This window comes from Acanthaster planci, linkage group LG19 (assembly GCF_054643075.1).
Source record: "Acanthaster planci isolate LZ-2023a linkage group LG19, COTS_SCS, whole genome shotgun sequence".
NCBI lineage: Eukaryota > Metazoa > Echinodermata > Asteroidea > Valvatida > Acanthasteridae > Acanthaster > Acanthaster planci.
Genome location: NC_141795.1, coordinates 8,091,237 through 8,116,226, shown reverse-complemented (window position 1 = coordinate 8,116,226; position 24,990 = coordinate 8,091,237). Strand labels below are relative to the sequence as shown.

At 41.2% G+C, this 24,990-nt stretch overlaps 2 protein-coding genes across 25 annotated transcripts in view; both read left to right on the top strand.

Annotated features, from left to right (window-relative positions):
- Window positions 1-9,484, top strand: part of LOC110984473 (carbohydrate sulfotransferase 5-like) — a 253,387-nt gene extending 243,903 nt beyond the window's left edge. The window contains exon 8 of the mRNA XM_087129715.1: window positions 4,024-9,484. The gene's annotated coding sequence lies outside the window, so the exon portion shown is untranslated. The remainder of the gene's footprint in view (window positions 1-4,023) is intronic.
- Window positions 1-24,990, top strand: part of LOC110977564 (calcium/calmodulin-dependent protein kinase type II delta chain-like) — an 89,337-nt gene that overhangs the window by 45,531 nt on the left and 18,816 nt on the right. For 6 of the 24 annotated variants that reach the window (XM_087129745.1, XM_087129741.1, XM_087129744.1 and 3 more), the window contains exons 6-11: window positions 877-979; window positions 2,864-2,947; window positions 9,418-9,512; window positions 10,671-10,793; window positions 11,628-11,711; window positions 12,975-13,017. In XM_087129745.1, coding sequence (XP_086985871.1) covers window positions 877-979; window positions 2,864-2,947; window positions 9,418-9,512; window positions 10,671-10,793; window positions 11,628-11,711; window positions 12,975-13,017 — 532 coding nt within the window. Of the gene's footprint in view, window positions 1-876; window positions 980-2,863; window positions 2,948-9,417; window positions 9,513-10,670; window positions 10,794-11,627; window positions 11,712-12,974; window positions 13,018-14,051; window positions 14,088-16,133; window positions 16,143-20,225; window positions 20,247-24,990 lie in introns of all 24 variants that reach the window. The other 18 variants (XM_087129725.1, XM_087129723.1, XM_087129722.1 and 15 more) reach the window with 5 other exon arrangements.

Sequence of the window (24,990 nt, the reverse complement as noted above, 5' to 3'; positions counted from 1 at the left end):
ATAGACGCTCACCCGTCTGCGGTTGGTCTGATCAGGAGGCTGTCGTGAATGTCAGAGGCATTAATGCCGGTGAAGAAGGACTACTTGCAAGAGACTAGGAAAAAAAATTCCAAAATTAAAACTGTTGCCATGGTTAGGACCTGCAAATATTTGTCTTGTGCTGTTTTTTGTAGGATTGGATGCAGTTTAATACCCTCATTAATTGCACCTGTATTACCTGAGTTACATTATGCATGACAGTCAGTGAGAGAGACAGACAGTGCTTAGTGATGTGCACTCTACAGTTGCATATTAATTTCAAATCGATACCAACATTTAAAGATGTGAACACGTACAGAATGGATGTTGAGTAGTGTTTTGGTATGTTTTCTTTCCGGGGCCCATAAGCATTACCCTTTAATAGACTTGTACCTGTGTGTAAACAGGCTTATCAGTGCTGCCTGACACGCAGACTTCTGTGCGTACGCGGATGGAACGACCCATGTTGGACGAAGCTTTAAACAGCATAACACTTGAGCCTTCCATATTGATACATGGACAGTATGTTCATGTGGTGCAAAGTAGACTGTACGTGCAGAATTCAGTTTATTCAAGGCGGCGGTGGTGTGTGTGTGTGTTTCACCTCTGGTGACTGTTTTCTTTTATTCCTAGTTTGATGACATCGCTTTTGGCATTTCTTCAAGTTAGCTTTGTGACTCTCCGTGTGTTTGCGTAAAATGCCACTTGTCATTTTTTGAAAAGTATGGACTGTACGTCAGTGTGCAATATGTAAATAGTGTCGTCTACCAGAATGTCGCAATTAGACTTGTGCGAAGAAAGGCCATTAGTAGTTTTTATATAAATTTTTGTGTCTTGTTTTCTTCCCCCTCTGTTCAGCCGGAAAATCTACTACTTGCGAGCAAAGCAAAAGGCGCTGCCGTCAAGCTCGCTGATTTTGGTCTGGCCATCGAGCTGCAGGGTGACCAGCCGGCATGGTTCGGTGAGTGCTTCACCCCAAAACCTTCCCCCAAACCACCCCAATCCTCCCCAAATTGAGCGGAGGATTTGAAGGGTCGAGGCTTTATGAACGAAATATCGTGGCTGATCTTGAAGAATGCACTGTGTGTCAAGGTCTGTGGCCACACTTTGAGTTAATTATGTTCAGCTACATTTACGCACAATAATTACATTATATTGAAATGAGTATAAGCCGGCGAAGTGTTGTGTGATGTTGGCTCGGGCCCCCGCTCACTCCCTAGCATGGGATCATGCTTTGGATATACCGGTAACCAGATCAACCATTTGTAAAAAAAAAAGAAAATAAAAAAAATTAAACAAATATGTATTTCCTAACATACTCAGCTTGCTTGTCAGAAGCCACTTGGAGCAAGCTTCATCGCTCAGTAAAGTGAGGCCTTCTGACTGGATAATGCAACACAAAGCCAGGTTTTTTGTAGCAAATCACTTGCAGTGTTACGTAATGTAGTGTTGTTTTGGTGTAAATACACCAAAACAGACGTGTGGCCCACAGTGGGTAGCTGCCATATTTGGTGTCTGGTTCACTGTGCCCATGCAGTTCTCTTGGGCCTTTCAATTGCGTAATAACTTTTGCTGTCAAACAGCTCGGACCATACTGGAAATCACCTTCACTGCCCCTCATTCACACAGTATTTGCCAGAGGATTCATACTATGCACACTTGGGATGGAGGCAGTGGTCACCCCTGCAAGGGACACATTTTAGTTGTTCCAAGAACTTGCCGATTTTGGAGGACTGAGGCCTGGAGACACGTGCATGCTGCATAATTTTGTTTCTGTTCTCCAGCAGGACATCTAATATGTACATGTGTAAAACCGCACGCTGTAAAACCCCACAGCGTGCCTGCGCTGGCCTGTTCGTAATGTCAAGCGACACCGTGATGACAAGAAAACACCACAGGGAGTCTTTATTCAGGGTATCCTTAAATATTGTTATACTTCATGACCGCAGACTCCATTCCACAAAACCACAGGAATGCCACCTTTCTCCTAATCCTCCTGGATGATATTTTGCAGGGGGTACACCTGCTTGGATTCAGTGATACCTTTATCGAAACCGGCCATCACTTTGCCCCTTTTCTCCTGTCTCTCTGTCATTGTTGAGCCCCTGTCTTTACCGAGAAGACAGGAGTCTCAGCCGAACAAGGAGACTGAAAGAGATGTGGGTAGTTTCTGGTTTCCGCATCTGCATTCTCAACGCTGAAAGGAGGGGGGGTGCTGGAAGCATGTCTGAATGTGAGAGTGCACGCTGGGGCTGTGATGGATTCCGAGAGGAACTTGATATTGGCCCATTGCCTCAGATGTGTCATGGTTTTTTTTAGTGCAACCAAGCTGAGACTGTTGGGAAGGTTTTTTTTTATACAGGCAGGTTTGATCTGAGTTGTGTATGCACTTTGGTGTGTCCTTTCACATGGGCTTCTTCAGGTTTTTCTGGGGAAGGGGGAAGGATTTTTTTTGGGGGGGGCAGGCATAGTCCTCATTAGTAGTAAACCGATAAATTAAACCGTGTCCAAATTACTTGGCTGCAACTTGCTTAGAAATTACACTCTGAACCTGGACCTAACCTGTTCGAGGGGCTTTACGCCAAGGTGCTCGCATCGAGTGCATATACATGCGTAGGCGCTGCAGTACTGTTTTCTGATTCCCCAATGTTGGTATTAATGCAGGTATGTTTTTTGAGTGGCTCCCTTGTTAGCACACTGCAGAGAGTAGTCGCAGCCAGAAGCATCCACAAGCACATTGCAGGCCGTCCCTGCAGAGGCATTTTTTCTTAGTTTTGTACACCTTCCGGTACGTGCATTTCATAACTGGGTTGTATCTTTCCTCCTCCACTCGTTCACGTGGCAGGATTCGCTGGGACGCCAGGCTACCTGTCCCCAGAGGTTCTCAAGAAGGATCCCTACGGGAGGCCCGTGGACATCTGGGCCTGTGGTGAGTTTTAGTAGAGGCCGTGCACGGCAGTCACATTTTGGGTAAGAGCTTTTGTTCCACATGGATACTCATGAGTAGACCTCTTGTGCTATCCTTCCGTCACAAAAGCTGTTGCCAGAAAGATGGCTGCTGTGCTCATCCTCTGTAACAAAGGTGGAAACAAACTGTCTGTTACTTTCCCAGTGCGACAGTGCATACAAATGCTAATTTGACATCTCAGAGCATTTTGTCAAAGTTCACTATGGTGAAAATGTTGCAAACCTTTTTTTGTTTGGCTAACTAGCAGCGTGGTATATTGCATTCATGGTTCCTTGTGGGCTTAGTATAGCCAAACCTCCACATGAACATGTACACTTCAAAAACATGGACTTCACACCGTACACCAAGCTCAGAGTATTAAAGTCATTGGCTTCACCTGATTTTAAGGTCCCTTGCTTGGAACAGCCCACCTCAGCATGAGTCACTCCACAGTTAAAACAGCTGGGTCTGGGGGTGATGGGGAGGGGGACTGCTCAGGGACTCTGTCCTTCCCCATAGCACTCTTCTGGTAACAAAACTGTATAGTCTCGGCCCAGAGTTGACCGTATCTTCATTTTGCCTGAATCACAGAATGGAAGAGGGGTCAGAGATTGCGTCCATTTTTTTTTCCCTCAAGTTTTTGAGAAAGGCCCGCTGTAATATGGCGCTGTGCCAATGCAAGACACCATTCGCCTGCTCTGGTTTGTGCATGTGAGGGACCCAGCAGATTAGGGTTCATGAAACAGAGAGAGAGAGGGTCAAGGGTGTGAATCCAGTCACTAGCCATGGGATGTGTCTGTCTGCAAGACACTCCCCCTCTCGTCATGTGCCCGTGTCCCTCGGAAATAAAGTGTGCACGCGTGTGCCCATAAGGGTTGCACCGCAGACATGAATAAAGGGCCCAAGTTGGAACCTCAAAAAGCAAGTCTGGTCTGAGCCATTTTGGCTCATCAGGCCACTGTTTATCTCCGGTTTCCTTGGCATGAAATGACAGAAAGGGATGCCAGTCCATCACAGGTTGCTTCCCAGCTAATACTGGTACCCATTTATACTCCTAGGTGGAGAGAGGCAAGCAGGGGTGAAGTGGCTTGCCAAGGGCCACAACATACTGCCAGCAGTTGGATTCGAACCTCCAACCTCATGATTGGAATCCACAGACCCTAACCACTTGGCCACATGCCCCCAAGTTGGGGCACACCAGCCTAAATTTCAAAATTGTTTCCCGCTCTGCTGTTTGCTGATTTATATAAAATAACAGGTGAAGTTGACAGAAAGGAACAAGCAATGTGTGCCACTGCGTTCAGTTTCCACACCCTCCAAGGGGCACCAATGACACAAGCAATGGTGTACCACTGTCAATGAAGTGCTACGGACAGGCCAACTGAATTCGTGGTCGATTCTACTTTTCTGCGAAATTTGCAAAGTGTAGTAACATCTTAAAATATTACGAATGTGGGTAGACGTTGAGATTTTTGTCATTTTATTGCAAGTGCCAGGCTTTACACGTGTATTCTGTCATTTTTGCGTGGCAGTGTGGGACACCAAAAGTCACAATTTGATTCAAGATATCGCGGCTGGCTTGACAGGAATATGTTGTTAAAGAGCTTGATTTAACTCATTTGTCATGTTTGTAAATTCAGAGTATTCAACAAATACTCAGTCACCTTGCGTGAAAACTTGCATGTAATTCTTTAAACCTGATGCTTCAGAACTCTGCAAACTTTATCTACGTATTTTAGCCTTATCGTTTCCTCGAAATGATAGGTTCACAACCCAGGGATCTGCCGCTGCCGGTCGGCGCCGGTCGGGCCCGACCGGCATGCAGAATTGCCGACCGCCACAATCTGCCAAATCAACTTTTCCGACCGGCACGTATTCCCGATAAGAACCCAAATAAAATAGCATCTTGGTCGAGGGATCGATCGTGAAGATATGAAGATCGTGAAGAAACCGTAAAATTTCTTCGTAAATTTCACTTTGCACTGCCATGCATATCGTCTGCGCGCGCACCCACGTACGTGCATATGCAACATATCTAGACCAAATATTAACATGAACCAATAGGAGGCTTTGTTACGCGCAATGCACGTGTACAGTGCGTAACGAATCTTTCCATTGGTTGGAAGGCCACACATAGGCTTGCATATGCAACGCTCTCAGTGCGCGAAGATCGGAAAACCCCCTCTCCATGATGTACAGCGTTGTTTGTCCAGTTCCGCATTTCACCCAGTTCCACAACTTGAAAAGAAAATTTGGCTTAACTTTCAGAAAGATTAAATTGCAAATGACCCCATTTACACTTCGTTTAAACACTTAAAAATCTGGCAGAAAAACAATTTTACATGTACTTGCAAAACTGACAATCGACCGTGACTGTTTTTCGCCGCGCCGACCACGGTTAGCAACATTCGGTGCATGTATTTTCTGCTCGATGTTGCATAAAACGATCACTGCGATCGTTTTTTAAACCAACGATCGCACCGCATTCGTTAATTGTTGTTTATCCCACGGTGAAAATATTAACTCCGCAATTTTTTTATTCAAAAGTAACAGCATGATTTTGCCTTTTCCATAAACGAGTTCCATATGGCAAGATACACGCGCTCAGTATGCACGTGACACATGGCCAGATGTGTCAGAAAAGCAAATGGCCAATCTACATTATGTTCATGTAGACTTTAAAATGACTGTTCAGAAAATCCCTGCACACATTTATGAATGTTGTTATCCCATATGCATACTGTACGAACTTTCTTACAAAGAAAATAAGGAAAATATTCCGCCAAGATTTTGCATGTTTCGCCTTATTTTTAACACACACAATAATATGAAAAATGATTTGAATAGCAATGAAAAATTATGGGCATCACAGAGATAGAAATTAATTCAATATTTAAGGGATTTACAGAATAAAATCAATATTTATTTCTACTCTTTTTTTTCTAATTCAATTGCCCGTCAAAAATTATCACCTCATCCTAGTTGACCAAAATTACAAATTTTCAATTTTTTTATTAAATTTCAGAAATTTCAGACATGAGATCCCAAATTCTAGGCTGTGTATACACAGCTGAAAACACCCAGAAAGTACTGTTTCCGGCCATCTGTGGGTTTTTAGATTCCAAAAATTTTCTGGTACGCTCCGCGCCAACCGATGGTGGCGCTCCGCTTAGATAGTCCTGCCGGCACTAAAACCATCCTGGGCAGAACCCTGACAACCACATTCTTTTTTGTAAAAAAACCAAAACAAATAATTTACTGAGTGAGAAAAAATTAATGTGCAGCTCTTTTCTAAAAAAATAAGAACCATATCTGATCAACTCATGATGAAAAAAACTAAAACTCTGGGGCCTAGCAGTTAACTAAACATCCCCCTAAAGGTGTATCATTATGGGCGTTTTCCATTGAACCCCTTTAAAAAAAAAGCCTATGTAGCCACACTTTAGTCAGTCATTACATCCCGTCCATGCATGTTGTATCATTGCTCGTCCAGATTGCCCTACATGCATCTACTCATCGCCGAAACTACTGTTATGACCAGCTGCTCATTCTCATTTCCTGTTTGTATATATTTTTTTGCATTTCTTTCGCTGTGCAAAGCGTCCATAGTGAAAGCTATCTCTTCCTGTATTACTCACACATGTACATGTATCTCCTTAACACTATCAAAACTGTATGTCACCAAAATGCTGTGAAGGGAGCCAGTCACGATAGGAGTTTTTTTCCTGTGATTATAAATTTCTGCAAGTATTTCAACACCCGAAGATGTCTTTACCCGTGAATAAGCATGCAGGCTGTACTGTGCATGTATGGAATGGAGTGTGGATGAAACATGAGGACGCTTCATGTTCTTGCCAAGTTGTTATCCTCTTTTGTATTGAAAAGTAGGGAGGACAACATTCACCCGTCAGTTCTGACATCAGAATCAATGTTGCTTGTTGTTTCAAAACAGAAGCCCCTCTCTGGTCTTTAATCCAGTTATGACCCCCACTCTGGTGCACATTCAGAACAGGTTGCGGAGTGCTCAGTGCATTGCAAAAATCTAAAAAAAAAAATCAACAGGGGAACACTGCTAATGTGACAGCCCCCCCCTTACAGACTTGTGATTAAATTCACACGTGATAAAATCAGAGGTGTTGGTATGTGTGAATCAGATACCCACAGTGTCTGAAAGGGAACAAAAACTGGTTAAATTGCTGCTAATTCTACAATTATGAGTAAATGCGTCGGAAATGAAAGATCTTCCGCATCGGTTTTCAGGAAATAGGGTGTCAAATTTTCAGTTTCTGATTTGGGAATGAGTTCACTGGCAGTTACTCATTAATGTGAGAAATATAACCCAATTACGTTGCTGCAAAAAGGGTGAAACGCTCTGGTAAGAAACTTGTACAATTTGCCTGCTGTAGATACATGAATATGTCAGCGTTGGCTGGAGAATAATCAGCTTAATTACATGTATGTGACTGATGTGGGATTATGGAAGCCCGAAAGGGTCTACAAAATGCGTTTCTCCTCAGCCCTTGAGGCATCTTTGTGGCTCAGTTAACCCCACCCATTTTTGTTTTCTCGGTTTTTATGCCAGGGAGATTCCCATATTTTCCGAGCAAAACTGTGATGCTATCACTGAAAGAAACCTCAGCGTTGACTTGATCTGTGCGCACAGAAAAAAAAACAGGAGATTTTCCTGGGCTAGATTTTTCTTTGACTCTGCTGAGTTAGCGTGTAAATACATGGCAGTTAAACTAGAAGGCAACCATTTCTCATTGAGCAAATTATGGTTTCACAATTATTTTCTTAGAAAAAACCTGTGAAATGCAAAGCACCTTCTCTGGTTGACATGGCAGTGAGAGCGCCCTCAATTGTCCAGAAAAGCACAGATAATTTTACATGTTTAACAAAGTGCACTTTTTAAAACACGCTACGCAAAAGGGATGATGTTAAATAGTTTTCACAAAGAGGGGAGTAAAGTTGTACAAAAAACATGTGTTGGAAAAATTCCTCTCCAAGACCCTTTAAATTGTTTTGAGTGGTGTCATGCTTAAGGTTTAGTTTCATTAGATTTACGGTAGAAGTGTCCCAGTTTACCCTGTTCATAGAAACAATTGTATTTGGTGCTGTTCCAGCCAAAGGGCTTATTGTGGTTATGTGCTACTCAAAAAAGTTAAGGACCCCTTTTTTCTTAACCCTAACCCCCCCCCCCCAAGGTTTGCTGGCTCTAACCTTCCCCATTCACAAAAGTTAAACACCTATATGGGACTTTGCGCACAGAGGCTGTTGGACTTTGTTTTTCTGAGTTATGCCAAACCCAATGCAAAAGCCAGCTGTTATGGGCCTACCAGGCGTATCCCCACAGAATTAAACACTTTACTATTTAATTCTGTGTGGTTGGGGAAGGTTAGGGTTAAGTTGTATTTTTTTTTCCAAGCAATGAGTGAGGTCTAGTTCTTTCATTTTCTGTTTGTCCAGATGGTGTCATCATTCAGCCAATCAATCAAGCAACATGTATTTCCATTGGAGTAAAACGTTTGAAAAAAATGTTTCAGAACATCAAAGGCACATTTTCAGCTGTAAAATATCTCGTGTAAAAAAGTACACACAAAATAAAAAGTGCTCCTTAACTTCTTTTGAGAAGTGTACATGTAGTTCGTTGATTTGTCTGCCATTGTAGTTTTTGGTTTGTCGATCAATGCTCGAAGCACCTGTTTTCATTACAGAGCAGCTGTGGAATTTATTGTGTGAGCCTGATGGTTAGAAAAATAGGAACGTTCGGTCTGTGACCAATGGAACCAATATGGTCAGAATTTCTGATTGTATTTGGGACACTGACACAGAACAAAGGTTGTGAAACTTCAAAGTTTCATTATTCGTTGTTAGTTTGGAGTTTAGGAGCTCATGTATGTACGTATTGTTTTCAGATGTTTTGCGTGGGAAGCTTTCTTCAGTTTCCTTTTTTGGACAAGCTGGATAACCATGCATACATGTACATTGTAACTCTCTGACGAGGAAAAACCAACGTTGGTGTACATGTATGTACAGTGTACTTGTACATGTACATTCCCACTATGAAGCGTGCATTGGGCGTGTTCGCTATTTGGCAAGTGCGTGCTAAAATGAATTACTTTGTAAGTTATTCAAGAGCATCAGTATTTGCACATGACTTCATCCCTATTAGTGTGGTTGTACAGCAACTCACACATACCGAACATGTTCGAATGCAGGCGAGGTCAGGTGTTCTGTTCTTTAACGACCTTGAATGTCTGTAATTTCCAAACTGCTTCATCGTACCTGTGGTACAAAACCAGAAACATTTTGTCATTTTGAAAAAAAACAAAATTCTCGGGACATCCTTATGGGCTTGTCATGCTGGATGGGAGATGAATAGTTGAACGAGCACAAAACTGGGGAATTTGGGAATTTGTAACCACTTCTTTCCTGGCGTTGTTTCTTTGCAGGTGTGATTCTATACATCTTACTAGTTGGGTACCCTCCCTTCTGGGATGAAGACCAACACAGATTGTACTCACAAATCAAGGCTGGATCCTATGATGTGAGTCGGGAAACCACACTGATTTCTGTAGCTTTGAAATCAAGTAGAATTCAATCTCTCCCCCTTCCGCCCTACTTCTGCCAGAGTTAGTTTAGCTTGAGGGTTGATTGAAGAATGCATTTTACATAGTTTGAGCTTCCTACCAAAGCCTACTGACTGGCACATGAAGATGGGTCTGGATATTAAAGCATGTCTGGTTTCAAGTTGGTATTTCATGTGGTCTGACATTTTGCGTGGATAACATGAAAGGCCTTTTCATACTTCAGCCTCTCAGCCTGGTTGAACTCAACCCTTGGTGAAACCCTGACCGCCCTGGGTTGAAATTTGTGGATTTTTCAACGCCGCATTCAACGCGGCATTGTTTCACACTTGTTTTGTGCAAACCAAGCTTATCAGGTCGAGTTCAAACCCAGAAATGAGAACGAAAAATTTTCAACCCAGGTTGGATTGAGTTCAGCTGTGATTGAATTCAGTCTCGGGGTTGATGCAGGGTTGGTGAGGGGGTGAAAATGTTCAAGTGTGAATTGTCACCAGAATTCAACCTTGCGTCAACCCTGAGATTTATCAAGTGTGAAAAGGCCATGGGCTGAAGAGGATAAAAGCCTTTAAGTTGAACTCAAGTCACTTTTAAGTTGAACCTCAAGTCTGTCTACCTGACAGATAAGGGGCCCTGTTGCCACAGCTGGTCCATAGTCGCAGTTGGGGATGCTTTCCATACTGGTGCACATTTGCTGCGTTATGTGCAGTTTTTACACAAAGAAAGGCTCAGAAAAGTGGTCTTCTCGTTACCAACCTCATTACTACTGTATCTGAAATTCAGGAGAACATTTTTTCAAAAAATAAAAGTTAGAAGTAAATGGCAGTGCCAGTACATTTATTTCCTCATTCAGGATTTGGAAAGCCCAGTTTTGTTTGTGAGTTACAAATAATATTGAGGTTGGTAACAGTGTAGCCAGTTTTCCTTTGTGCATGGAATTGCCACTGTCCAATGTTTTGCGCTTCGTACCTCCATGAAATTGGTATGGAGGGCTTAATGAAAGAGAAACGCTTTAATGTCACATGAAGCCAAGTTTGGCCGCTCCAGTCAGCACAGTTTCTCTCCTGAACATTAAGTAGTTTCACAGCATCAAAGGAATCCCATTTTTTTGTTTTCGGCAGTACCCTTCCCCAGAGTGGGACACGGTCACGACCGAGGCCAAGCAACTTATTGATAGCATGCTAACTGTCAATCCAGCTAAGCGGATAACAGCCTGCGAAGCCCTGAAGCATGCCTGGATCAGCGTAAGTCTGTTTTTCTCCATTACGTGAACTATTGCCCTAAACAGTGCTGTTGCACTGACATGTTTGCCTACCCTTCTAAAGGCTAGTTCGTTCTTGGGGCTCCAGCAAACACGAACGCGAAATTGTGACATCGGATCAGATAGTTAGATTGTACTGCGGATTCACCGGAGTTGAACCCGTGTCAACTCATGCAAACTTTAGTTCAACTATTTCTTGATATCAGCTTCTCTTTGCGCACGCATCTGCCTGAAATTTGGAAATATGCCTTCTGTAGTACGAGTCTGATGTGGGAAGACCAGAAATTTTGTATTTACTGTTGTGGAGTACCAAAGTGTGCCATCATTTGAACCAAAAAGTGTAGTGTAAACAAATATGTGCTTGTGTTGGTTACACGCTGGCTCTCGCGCTAATAGTATAATTGGGCTAATAAATTACATAAAAGTGGACGTGACATATCTACTTAAGTACTCTAGATACGATCTGCTCTGTCTATGTGTGTGTCACGATCATACATGTATTTTGCTCACACGTGGCTGGTAAAACTATGGCCAGCCATCAATGCAAAAGTAAGAAAAAAGATTCACTAAGTGTTATAAAATCTCATTCAGCTATCGAAACACAAAATTCAACAAAATGAAAACATGACGCTTGTTAATACATGTAGGGCAAATGCATATTTCGAAGTCAAATCTGGCTTGACCAACCAAGGGCGATGTTTCTGCAAACTTCGGTTGCCTCTACCATGGGAACAGTAGGCAGTGTGTCTTTGTCAATTTGTGGATACTTTTGATAATATTTGACACTGGAAGTGATCCTTGATTGGTTTTTGTTTAGAACTCGGAGCATGTAGCATCGGGCATGCACAGACAGGAAACTGTTGACTGCTTGAAGAAATTCAATGCTCGGCGCAAACTCAAGGTAAGGAAATCCAGACCAAGCTCAGTGCTGTGGCCTCCTGGCCTTGTACCTTGAGTTGAGGACTGTGCAGTAGATGCCTCAAGGTTGCCGGTTCGAGACCAGCCTGTGAGCTTGTGGCATTGTGTCCATAGGCAAGACGCTTTGTCACAAGTTGGTTTGTAACCTCTCATGAGTCTTTGCAAACGGGGAGCGGAGTCTTGGTTTGGATAATTGCCAACTTAAAGGCGCAGGTGGTTGAATGGCACAAGGGAATGCCCAACTATGAACGCTCAAGTCTCTCTGCTGTCAAATTACGAAGTGGCATGGTGTCCAAAGGCAAGACACTTTGCCATACGTTGAATCCTATCCACTCATGGAAACGTGGAGCAGGTTTGGCTCAGATGACTGCCAACATGAAGGAAGATTCTGTCGGTAGTAGGACACCAGTAATGCATGCCCCCATATGAAAGTGTAAATCTGACCATTGTCAACTTGTTGCATTGTGTCCTTAGGCAGGACAGTTTGTCATGAATCTTCCTCTCACTTACGAATGACAGTGTTGGCTTGGATGTCTGCCAACGTGAGAAAAGGCTTAGTCAGTAATAAGACACCATTGAGGCGTACCCAAGTACACGCATGACGGTTTTCCAATGTGGTTGAATAAGTCCAAGTCTGAATTTAACTGGCTGCAACAAGAAATACTATGCATACATGTATCTATGGAAAGCCACACACGACATCTCTAGCCAAAGTTGTGACTTCCGAACGCAGCCACATTTTGTTGAGTTGCGGGGTTCCAACGGTCATGGCAAATCATAAAAAATACTGTAAAAAAATTGTCCTGAAGAGTCATGGAAAGGTTTTTTTGGGGGGAGGGTATCCTGGAGTCATGTTGTCAGATGAAAAAAAGTCCTGGAAATCAAATCATTACAGCCTTATATTTAATGGGCTTCTTTGATGCGACAACAGAATAATGATAAATTTACAGGCGCTCCTCGTCAGTTAGTTAGTGGCTATGACAGTCTTTAGTGCATTATACCAACCACCTTTTCTGTGTGAAATGGCATTGGGTGTCTGGAAACCATTATACATTTATTTTAGTCCTGGAAAATACTGGAAATTTCATGGAATTTGACTGTCATATTTCCGCGGGAGTCCCGGCGAGTGAAAAAGTGATTGAACGCACACTTGGTCAGTACCCTGTTTTAATTTATTTGGTGTTTGGAAAGTCCCACAGGGCGTAAACAGTGACATGAGTGAAGTAAGTTTTGGATTCGTTCACAGGGAGCCATTTTGACAACTATGCTGGCCACCAGGAACTTTTCCAGTAAGTACTCGAAACGTTTCTTCTCTTTTTTTTATCAAAGCAGTATATTATTTAGTAAGCCTAGAACAATCGCCAAGTTCTGTTGAGCTACCTCTAATGACACTAGCCTGGCAAGTCACATTTTGTATAAAGAAAGCATCATTTGCCATTTTATTGTCAACTATCTACCGGGTGTATTCCAGTGAATATTTTGATATCCGGTGTGAATAGACCGTATTCATGGCGTCCCCAATTTCAGTCATCTTCCCCAACGTAGTGTATTTATTGGAAAACGTTAAATTCAACGAACCAGACTATATTCTACAATTTCATTCTGACCCCCCAAAAAACCTGGTACCATCCCATTACGGGTTTAAAATTAATACTGTACATTCAGGAATACGACTGAAATTGGGGACGCCGCAAATACGGTCTATTAACCAGTGCAAGTTAAATTTGAATAAAATTTGGTGCACGGAGTTATCTGACTGCACATAAACATTACGATTTAAAATCCCCAGACTAAACACACTGTTGCTATACCTCGTGATTCAGGGCAAGCTTTCGCATAGCGACCACCATCTCTGGAATGGACTGGTTCCTTTGTACCCTTCTTATCCATTGAGAACAGTGTATTGTTGCAAGGCATCTCTTATGTAACTAAGCAAAAGCTTGCCCTGAATCATGAGGTATAGCAACAGTGGTTTAAGTAAGGAGAATTCAAGTTGTTATGTTCACGTGAATTTAAAGAACTCAGTGTACCAGATTTGGGTCAAAGTTAATTTGCAAAAGGCTTATTGTGTTGGGCAGATGAAGTATTGTTCAGTTATAAAGGAGAAAAATCAAACATTCAAGACAATATGGGGCATATTTTCAAATCAAAGGCATGATTTGCCCGTTTTGTTTTGTTTTAGAAAAAAATTGGAAACTGTAGTCATTACACTGTGGAACTTCTCAAGTTGGATCATTGCGTTGAATAGACACAGTTTTCTGTTCGTTCAAAACGGCAAACGGTTCATTAACACATGAGTTGTGTTCTCCCTGATTGACCCCAGAGATATCCTCAACAACCGTGAAAAATGCTATGTCTCGTAAGTACGGGTCCACGACACAAAACATGAGATCACTTGGATATGCCCGCCTGCATTACTAAACTAAACAAAAAACCCCAAAACATCAGTGAGGGTCAGTTCAGTCTTATGATTTCCTGAGATTGTGACCTTGGGAGGTGTGTCAAAAACATCGGGGAGGGGTCTAGTCAGCCCAGTATGAAAGCAACATGTTTATCACTTGTTCCTCTTACAGTTTCTATATCGGAACGCTTTTGATCTTTTAGATAAATGTAGAGGGCTCAGAAATGAGGAGGCCATGCTGTTTCTATTATAGGAAAAATTTGGTCTTTACCTTGTCTTCCAGTGCTTGCATTGCTAATTGCCATGGCAACCCAACTTCCCAATCTCATCTTTCATGTCGGGATTTCTTGTTCACCTTCAGTTGGTAGTTTTGCTTTAAATAATGCCATTTGATACAGTGCCAACTGATTTGCAATCTCAAGACAGGGACAACGCAATGTTTGTCCAACAGGTGCTCAATGTGCGAGCGCTTGAAGTTTGAGAATAAGTGTGAAACAAAACTTAATGTACATGCAGCTCCCAATTTTTTTGGGGGTGGGGGGTGCTTTTTTTGTCTCTCACGAAAACCTGATCACCCAGATCTCTTCCTGGCTTCCCCCCAAAAAACTGCCAAGTCCTCCCCCTCCCATGGTTCACAGATTTCTCTGAGTGAGACTGAACTGCCCTTTGACCTCTCATGACCTAGTGTTTGACTTGTCATGACCTTTGTGCCCGTGCCGTAGATATTTGCAAGTTTGTTAGCGGAGTTCATTTTCATTTCAACTTGACTGCCACGTGAAATGCTGTGTCGTTGATAATACCCATTCCGTCTTGATTTGTGACTACATCTGACCTCCCCTTAAAAAAAAAAAAAAGAAAAAAAGGCAAAGCCAGAGTTGGACAAAATGATGAAAAACGAGTTCGGTTTCCAAACTGATTTGCACCGAGTACACAACCAGCTTGTCAAAAAAACTGCAGTAAAGCCACGTGTACTTTGATAGAAGTCACTGGTGTACCCTTGGTGATTTTTTCTGAACGACAACGTGTACAGTGTACCTCTGTTGCCCGTGCATTTCTGAATGTGCAACCCACAGGTTTCCTACAGTTTTCTGATAAATGTGTATATTATTCATATTTCCTGTTATATAAACCCAAAAAAATTTGCTCAAGAAAAGAAAAAAAAGTTGCGAATTTGTACTTCAAAGCCATGATAGTTACATGCACTCTCCTGAAACCTAACTCTCCTTTTTTCAAAATTTTTTGGTCAACTTTGGCTACAACTTTTGTTTTCAGGCCTTTAATTTGATCTTGCCTTCAAGTATTTAAAGACAGAGAGAAACTTGCAGAGTGCAATTTGCCTCGGTAGTTCGTGGGTTGAGGATTTATAGAACATGCCTAAAATGCAGAACTCAAAAGGGCGGTGACCGTTGCTTTCCAGCTTCACCGCTTGGCTTTATTTGTATCTGCATAACAAAAGGTGGAAGCATTGCCAATAAGAAACATTTCACAGAACATAGATGAACTGATGAGCTGGAGTAAACGATCATGTTACAGACATTTTTTTTCAGAGGCATTGGGCATTGTATATTTGGGTAGCAGATACTAGATGCCTTTTTGGACTGTGTTGTTTTTTTTTATTGCGACAGAGGCAATGAGGTGTCAACCACAAGTTTATTTATTTTTATTGGAAAAAGTTTTGCTCCCCCGAATTGAGGAGAGGGCATCAACTGAGTAAAAGATCAGTTGCCAACAGTAGGTTTTATGGTTCTGGAACATGCTTGATTCCCAAGAGAACAAAACAAGAGGAACTGAAGTGTCAGGTATTTTCTGATGTTGCCATTTAATCTTTTGATGAATTTCTCCTTAGAGTTTTCAAGCTGCAGAAGCCACTGAGGAAAAAAAAATACTATTTAAAGTTTTCCCTTGAAAAACAAAATGTATTGAATAAATGATGTATTTTTTTCATTTTTCCCCTTTTCCTTTCATAATCATCCCACCCTCGTGACCCAACCTACAAAATGAGAGAATGGTCCAGTAAGAATCACATTTTGATTTCTCATGGTTGATATTTTTTTTTAACTTTCACTGGGAAATATTGCTTTTTATTTTATTTATTATATTTTTTTGGTTTCTTTTTGTTTTCCATTCCTTACGTTCCTGTCGCTCTCCTTCTTTTTCGCATTTCTTGAACCTGTCTTGACCTCTCGTTGCTACCGTTCCTTTTTCTGCGGGTCTGAGCCACAAGAACCAAAGCCAAGGTTAGGGGGTTTGATGACCACTAACAGATTGCCCGTCCTAATTCCAAATTAATTTGCATCCTGCACGACAGTAGAAAAAAAAAACTACGTAGAGTATTTTTAGTTTTGTTGACATTTTTTTTAATGGGTGGTCTCAACTGCAGCCATCATTTCAGAGACTGTTTTTGCCTTGTACTCCGGATGCTGTGAATCAAATTCTGTATGTTGGTGGTAGGGGACCCTGACTGAGATTGCTGCAGTGTTGAAAGACTTGGATGATAATAATTGGTAATATTTTAACAGAAAGAAGGATTGGGTGATACTTTTTGAGTTTGCGTCGTTGAAAATATGACTTTTCATTTGTTAACGTAAATTAGAACTCAAAAATACGATTATTTTGTTGTGGGCTGATACAATGATGCAAGAATAAATAAAGTAGCACATGTTTATGTATGTCTTTTTTACAAAGGTTGTCGTTGAGTCTAATAAAGTCATTTCAAACTCAGTGTTTCATCAACGGCAAAGCATTTTAAAGGTGTACTTTACGTTGATGCTTACTCAGATTTTTTTCACATCGGATTCCCAAGAAATTTGAGCAGAGCTTGACTATCGTTGGACGGGCGGCAAGAGCATTTGTTGAAATATTCATAAATGACGACTCACGACAAATGGGCACACTCAGTTTGCACCTTGTGATTTGAGTTTAACCACAAAACTAACGGTAGATTGGCAGGCTCTTGACTTGTGTGCGGCTTACCAGAGAGAGCTTGCGGAACCCTTAAATGACTCATTGATAGCTTGATTGCAGTTCCGACTATAACATCGGATAGACAACGTTCTGTCTTTTCCCTGACGTTGTAATCCCAGCAGGCTCTGTGCAAAGTGTAATAACAGAGGTGCTCATGAAATCGTGCAAATCTGAATTTGTGTCAAAGATTTTATGCATTGGACTGGTTTGGGTTTGGTAATCGTAGAGGCCAAGATCATTCCATGGACCAGATCAGATGTTTTGTGTTCATTGCCATGAGGGAAACCAATGAGAAACAGTGATAATTGTCAAAAGTTGAAATTCAGCTGTCGTAATTTTTTCGTTCTTTTTTTTCGCAGAAACATGCACACTATGTATATTCGTTGAGAACTGAATACTGCATATGCTGCATCCATTATGGTACCGTGCCCGTTGATGCATGTCCTCAAAATATTTGTTGATTCAGTGAATTTTTTTTGGGGGGGTCCATATGATCCTTGCAGAAAAAGGCAAAAATTCATGTTTTTTTGAAAGGAACAGCTTTCCCAGCATATTAGTTCCTTCCACAGCATTGATACTGTCAGCACACCAGCTTTCAAATATGTAACCTTTCAAAATCAATCAGGGAGGCTATTTTCTGTTTATTCAGAATGGTGTACACATGTGGCCTTTGATTTCAGGTCATTTTTGTCAGATGTGAATTGTTGGCCTTCTGTGGCAGGATGACAATGCAACCTCTCCTTGTCACATTTTGCATAGCAGCCACCCAAAATATAGTGTCACTGAACGAGCAGATGATGCATGCCTTATAATGAAATGGTTCAATACAATACTCTGCCGTACCTCCGGATGCCTTTGGTCAGTCCGTAGTTTAAGATGCTGAATGTACAAGAGGTGTAGGGTGTGATGTGCACGTCTTCCGTCAACTCTGCACGGGTGTCGTTTGGGTACAGACTCACATACGAGATCAGGTGATCTCAAATGATGTACAACTCAGAGTTTCAGTTCGAAAATGTGATGAAGAGTGACGGTGAATCGGTCACATGTACATACATTCGAGCACGAATGTTCAATTAAGAAAAAGTTTTCTCGGTGTGGAAGGTTAGTTCCAATTTGTCTTGATTGGAAGGAATAAGTTGGATCTTTGTTAGAAAATATGAAGCATGGATAAAAAGTCGTGTTCAATCAGATATTGCTGGTTAGAGGTGTTTATTCCCTAATAGGATTAAGAGGGGTCAGAGGTTGAAAGTTAAGAAAATTAGGGTACAGCCCCCTTCGTTCCCCCCAAAAATACCTCGCCAGGGACCAGTAATATTAGATCTCTCACCTACTAGGACAGCCTCCTAATGCAGAGCTTTCCAGTTCAGTTTTAGCCAGTCAGATCCCAGATACATGTACTAGGCTTGTCTCTTTCTTTTGACCACTTTTATTTGCTAATAAAAAGTAGTACCTCAGAGCCAAAAGTATAAACAAAAAGTGCTGTTCAAACTTTTGAAGAACATTCCATGTCACCTCAACTGGTTTACGGGTATCAACTCTTAAATTATCGTTAGCCACCCGTTGTGACCAAAAAAATTGAGTATTTCTTTTTTGACAGCCTGTTGGTGAATACACATCGATTGGTCAAATCTTATACATGTATGCCAGATTTTAGATCTCAGATTCTTTTCGCCCTGTTTTTCTCTGCATTTTCTGAATGACTTTAAGATTGCTCATTTTCGGCTTTTTTGGCTTTCTCTTTGGACTGTTTTCACTTTGGACTGCTTTTTCTATGCTTTATTGTTTTCCAAAATGAAACCGGTATGCGCCATGTTCAGATCAATTCGATGGCGTATTTGGGTACCTTGTACAAAAGCTCCAGTGATTTTGAAACTTTTTCTCAAACGTTTTGAACATTTGTTTAAAGTGTTCTTGAATTCATTGTCAAGCATGCTCGCTCTTGCAGCCAAATCCGTTGGTGAAATTATTCTCAACTATTGGAGTGTCATTTTCCAGAACAATCCTCTCATCTCATTAATGAATGGTACTGTCTCCTTGAATGATTAAGAAAGATCAGAGGTTTCTAAAATCAACTTTGCATATACAGACCTAATGCTTGAACAAATATATGCCTAGGCGACTCCGGTTTTACAGGGCACTGATGTGCACAGTATTTGCCACCATTTACCAACTTTCCCATGGCTCGCCTGTCATTTCCTTGTCCATTTATAAAAATTCTGTGAGACATTTTGTCAAGTGAAGCCTTCTATCAAGTGATGGCATTCCGCATCCCTGCCCTGTGTAGCCGCTGTTGATTCGTGACGACGCATATTTGGACTTATTGTGTAGATACTGTGCCGTGTCATTGATGTTTTCCGGTGTTTTTTTTCTTCTCTCCCAATCCTCCCTCCCCCTTGCTCCGCCCACAACCTGCCCTTCGCTTCTGATCTTTGTTCTCTCGGCATTTTGCTCTGTGTTTCACCCCCTTTCCTCCAACTTGTTTTTTTTTCCCTGTGATTTTGTTTGTCCATTTTTTTCCTCCAATTTCTTTCATTCCTCCTCATCCTTTCCATCTCTTTTGGTATTGTCATCCATTTTTTTGCATCCATCGTCTTAATTTCATTGCATTTTTCCTTGTCATACCTTTTTCTTTCAATTGTTTTGGCATCTGTCTTATCAATGACCCATTACCATTGTGCCTGTTTTCCCTCTTGCTTCGTCTTGACTTTCGCCAATTTTCTCTGTCCTTCCCATTCATTGTCTATCACCTGACGTGCCTATTTTTTTCTGTTCCTTAATCGTCCATCATTTCTGCATCTGTATGACGGTTGCACTTCTCACTAATCCCGCTGTTGCTTTGTCTCCTGTCCTTGCTCTGTTCTAACATTTTATTTTCTCGTGTTGTCTCCACAATCACCACTTTTCCCCACAACTTTCACTCCTGTCATTCCAATGTTTAATGTTGTTTTTTCCTCTTCCTCTATTATCTACTTTGCTGTCGTCTTTACAACTTTTGTCCACCTCTCGCCACTTCAACATTTTGTCCTCCTTTCTTTGCTTCTATTCTGCCCTGTTTTCAATCTTTATCCCTTGTCCTCTCTCCCTCCCCCATGTTTTCCTGATCCTCTCCTTTTTTTCTCGTTTGCATCCTAGGCTCTCCGCAAACGAAATCAGGTTAGCCTCTCTCCGTAGTTGTCTTCTGATTTTTTTTGGGGAGGGGGTTGTTTTTTCCTTTTGTCTGGCATGCAGATTGCTGTCTTTTGTGCTGCTGCTGTTTTCAAAATGAGACATTGCAGTCATCGACGTCCTTCACAGTATGGTCACCTAGGATTGAAATCCTGAAACATGGTGCCTCTGATAAGTTTCTGACCGAAGTTAATGTCAGTGGGCCCTTTGGGAACTAGTTTGTGATGGCGCAGAATTCATATCTGGTTCAAAAGTAGGCTGGTGCCCGTGACATGATGAGGGTCCCAGTGATGGGGAATTATACTGTTGGGAACTAGTCCAAGATGGCCGTGGTGTGATGAGACAGTAGGACTTATACTGACACACTGTCATGACTGCAATGGCTGATCAGTTTGTGTCCATGCTGTTCGTTGTGATTGTGGTGACTACACATACTTAAAAACAACACTCGACCTTTGACATCTCAAGCAGCGGCCATTTTGCCATGATCTGTTTCAGAGTCCAACCAGAGCTTGACCCACAGTGTTATTTTCTTGACATGCATATTTAATGAACTCAACTTTGGCTGAAACCATCTTTCTTTTAATCAATCAATGTACAGTTCCATGCAGTCTTAATAATCCAAATATGCCACATGTAATTCTGGAGCCTATATCTGACATGCACAGTGCATTTTATTTGTCAATCATTGCTCAGTGAATGCTTAATAATTGCATGTTGTTCCTTTGATGTTATTACGAGGCCAGCTGCTTGAGACTGTTCACAGCATTAACTGCACCTGCTGCATATAAAGTGTGACTCGGTGTTGTGGTAATTGTGTAACTCAAACTCAGACTTGAACTGAGAGTTCTCTTGTCTGCTCACTTGTGCTCGTCAAAGTATACTGGAGGGTTGTCAGATTTCATATTGGTATTCATACTCGCACCCGTTTGTGAGTTGAATTTTTCTGTTTCTGTTCTCATAACAAAAAGTACTCAGCTACAGCACTGTGGTGACATTAATGGACTCGATTTTGTTGAGTGACATCTTGTAACAGAGTTCTGCAACGTTTGTAGAGGTGCCACCATCACTCGTCCAGTCACTTTGCACTGTGCCCCTAAGAAACTCAAAATCCTGTGTCTTACATTTTCAAGAGCTGTGCACTGTTCATCTGGATATTGTTGAAATTAATGTCTTAAGTTGACTAACCCAGTGGACGCTGGCAATGTAAGGTGTTATACCCTTTTATTTTCCTTTGAAGGGGATCTTGTAGTTGGGATGTGACCCCGTTATGAAAAGGCTGTTTGGACAATTTGGAATTACAGCAGCCTGCTAGAAATGTAACATGAAAACTGCTTAAGTTTCGAAAAGAAGTCAAAAACTTTGGGGAAAAGTAGTGAAAATCTAGTGCACAGTTTATTCATGGTAACGGTCAATTTTGTTGATTGGTAGCAGCAATGTGACTCGTAGAAAGTGATTGAATTACCGTCTGCTGAAATCTTAAGCCCCTAAACTTTGGAGAGTGGAAAACATGTTCACTCAATCAATTGACCCTTTTCTTGATTTCTACTTCAAATGTGAATGTAACCTGATGGGCCTTTAGGAAATGTATCAACCAATTTAATCAACACAGGTTTCTTTAGATCAATTACAACTGATACCGTCTTTTAATTTCAAATTAATCCTGAACTAAGCTAATGCCTTTTCAGGGGCCCAGTTTTGTTGCTATATAAACCTTGAAGCTGATGATCTCTGCTAAGCACAGCAGAAAATTCAATGCTATTAACGATAAGCATATTTCTCAGTCAGTAGGAAAGGTTGGCCTAGGCACAGGCTAACGACCCTTAACTGACAATTTTGGTAAACACTGAATGGTTACTTCTAGAGTATATTTTTGTTTTAAATAGCAGAGTCCTGAAAATTTTCTCAGGAGTCGAGCCCCCTTTTTTTCTTCAAATTGTTTTTGCAATAACAGTAGAGTTTCAGCTTGTAGCCTTGTGCACAAAGGAGCAGAAAGGACTTTCAAAAGTTACAAAGAGTAAAGTTTTTTTTGTGGCAGTAATTGACGTCGCTTGGAAAATAATTTGGTACAAAATAATTACAATATTTTGACCTGTTGGATTGTCACTTTCCATTCTCTTTTGAACTCTGTGAAAAGAAGAAATTCCAAAAATTGAGGACTGATGGAGAAAGAAAGAAAAATAAGTTTTATGCACAAATAGTCAGTTTTGGTTAGTCGTTAAGCCCTTACTGTTCTTACTGGTAAAAAATAGGGATATCCAGAAGGGAACGCTTTTTTAACCCAATTGACATGTGATATGAATTAAATACATTAATGATTATGCAGATTTTAATCACTAAAATTTGATCGGGTTGATTGCAGGATTCAGTCCAAAGTAAAGCAAATAGGGTTTGGTTTCTCAGTAGTCCACAGTTTATTTTCCCTGACAAAACCAAAACCGTTGGGATACCTGAATGCCGTTGCCATTATTTCACATCCCCTCCCAAATCAGTTGCATTGTGGGAATGCGTATGGCAAGTTTGTGCACATTGTGTTGAAATTTAGTTGTGCACTTCCATGAGTTGGTTGCACAATGGCATCCATAGCACTTGCACAAATTCCAGGTACCTGGCTATGGAGGAGGAGGGTCACGGTGGGAGGGGAGACAAAGACAAAACTAACACCCCACCTTTGTTTTAAAGTAATGGTAGGGAGTTCTGTATCCATTAAAATCCATTGAAATCTTATGGAAATCCAGTACGGTCTTGGATTTCTATAGGTTTGGCTCTGTTGGAGCTGTTGGAACTGTAACAAATTAGCTATGGCTCAACTTATATTTCTCACTGCTGTGTTGTTCAACTGATTCTTTAGCGTAAAACATGCATTTTGTTTAACCTAACAAAATTAACATACCTACCACTTTTCAAGTTTTTAATTATAAATTGGGCAGTTGGAGATGATCATTTGCATTGGCTGGCTGCCGCATCACATGCATGTATAGGCGTGTGCAGATGCATGGAATTCGGTCGTCGAGTAGTTTTTATGTTTTTATTTTAAAGCCGACGCCCTTTCCACAGTACCAGGAAGCTTTTCAATGACGCCTCGAGGTTGAGGTCGTCCGGTGCCCAATGTCGAAAAAGACCGAAGACACAAGTGAAGAATGGAAAGCAAATGGAGACATTTGGTGCATGTTGACTAAAAAAAACACTGAAGGACGAAATTGTGGCTCATTCCTCCCCTTTTGGCTTTTGATCTGGATGCCAAGCACCCCACGCATGCTCGTCTCTCTCTCTCTCTCTTTCCGCTCTCCATCTGCTACTCTGCTCCGCCATCCTCTCTTCTTCATCCTCATTATTGTCTCCATTTTCTTGAGCTTGCCCGACGTTTTAATTTCCGTGTGGCCGTGTGTGACGAACCCTTAACTTTTGCATGTGTGAACAAATTTCCATGTTGTTAATGGTGCTGTGTTTTTAATATTGATAGTCCAGTTTTTATTTGTGTTTAACATTTAAGCTCGACTTTGTATTTCTTTTTGCCTGGGGTAACGAGGTTATCACAGACTTCAGGTTTTTCCACAAATTTTTTTTGGGGGGGGCATAGGGGTCGGGTGGAATAACTATTAACAAGAATGTGTAACATTTCGACTTAACACACGGTAACACGTAGACAGTCTTTTACATGTTGCTCAGTCACGGCTCAGATATCATTTCATTATGCATTACTTTAAAATCTCGTCTCCTGCACAAGTGTTAGTAACTAACCATGGAAATCCCAGTCTTACATTATCCGGTCACTGTGGCGAAAACGGTTGGATTTGGGGAGTCTTGGCTCCAATTTGTGGTGACAGATTCCTTGTACATTTAAAGTTTTGAGCTTGTTTGAAAGTCAGGAGTGCCAATCATGAGATCTGTAGTTACACCAATGAAACGACTTAAAAGTACCCTTGTTCGAGAAGCAAACTGAAGAGTTCAGAATGTACATTTCCAAGATTTTAAATTTTGAAAAATGAAATGATTTAAAAGATGAGATTACATGTAAGTTGAGAGATGAGGTTTTAAGCCACTTGTAAAATGCAAATCATCCCCCAGTAGCCCTTATACATTAGGAGAAAGAGGTGGAACTTTACAAAGTATGTTAAGCGCTATTTTGTGTGGTTCATTTTGGAAATCATCTTACCATCATAGACAAATCACACTGATATAATTTGACCGTTGTAGTTGCGCATCAAACAGCCGTCTGTAACCCATTCCCAACTCATAGTTGGCATTTAGTTCTCGGAGCATGCCTTGTTTTTGTACACAAGACAGAACTTCCAGATTTTCCCCTGTGTGTTTTTTTTCTTTTTACCCACTGGTATTAGAATGTCCTAGAAAAAAAATGTCCTGTTGCATGCTGGGAAAATATGGAAATGCAGTGACCAGCAAAAATAATTATTTGAGATAACTGGCAGTCTACAGACTATTTCGTGATCGTGATTTTGTCCAAAATATTTTGAATCTTGTTTCAACATACTTAAATTTTTACTGACTGTCCTTACAATTATTACGCTTGACACGTGCACTTGAAAAATAATAGATATTTGTGCTATGGAAACACTTGATACGATTTATTATTCTGAGAATAATGTCATTTCGCATTTACTTTATCAAAATTTGCATGAACATTTCTGACTTAGTATGCCAAGCAGATGATAACAAACCAATCATTATTTTATGACCTAGAGAAAGATCAAAGAATAAAGTATTCGTTGAA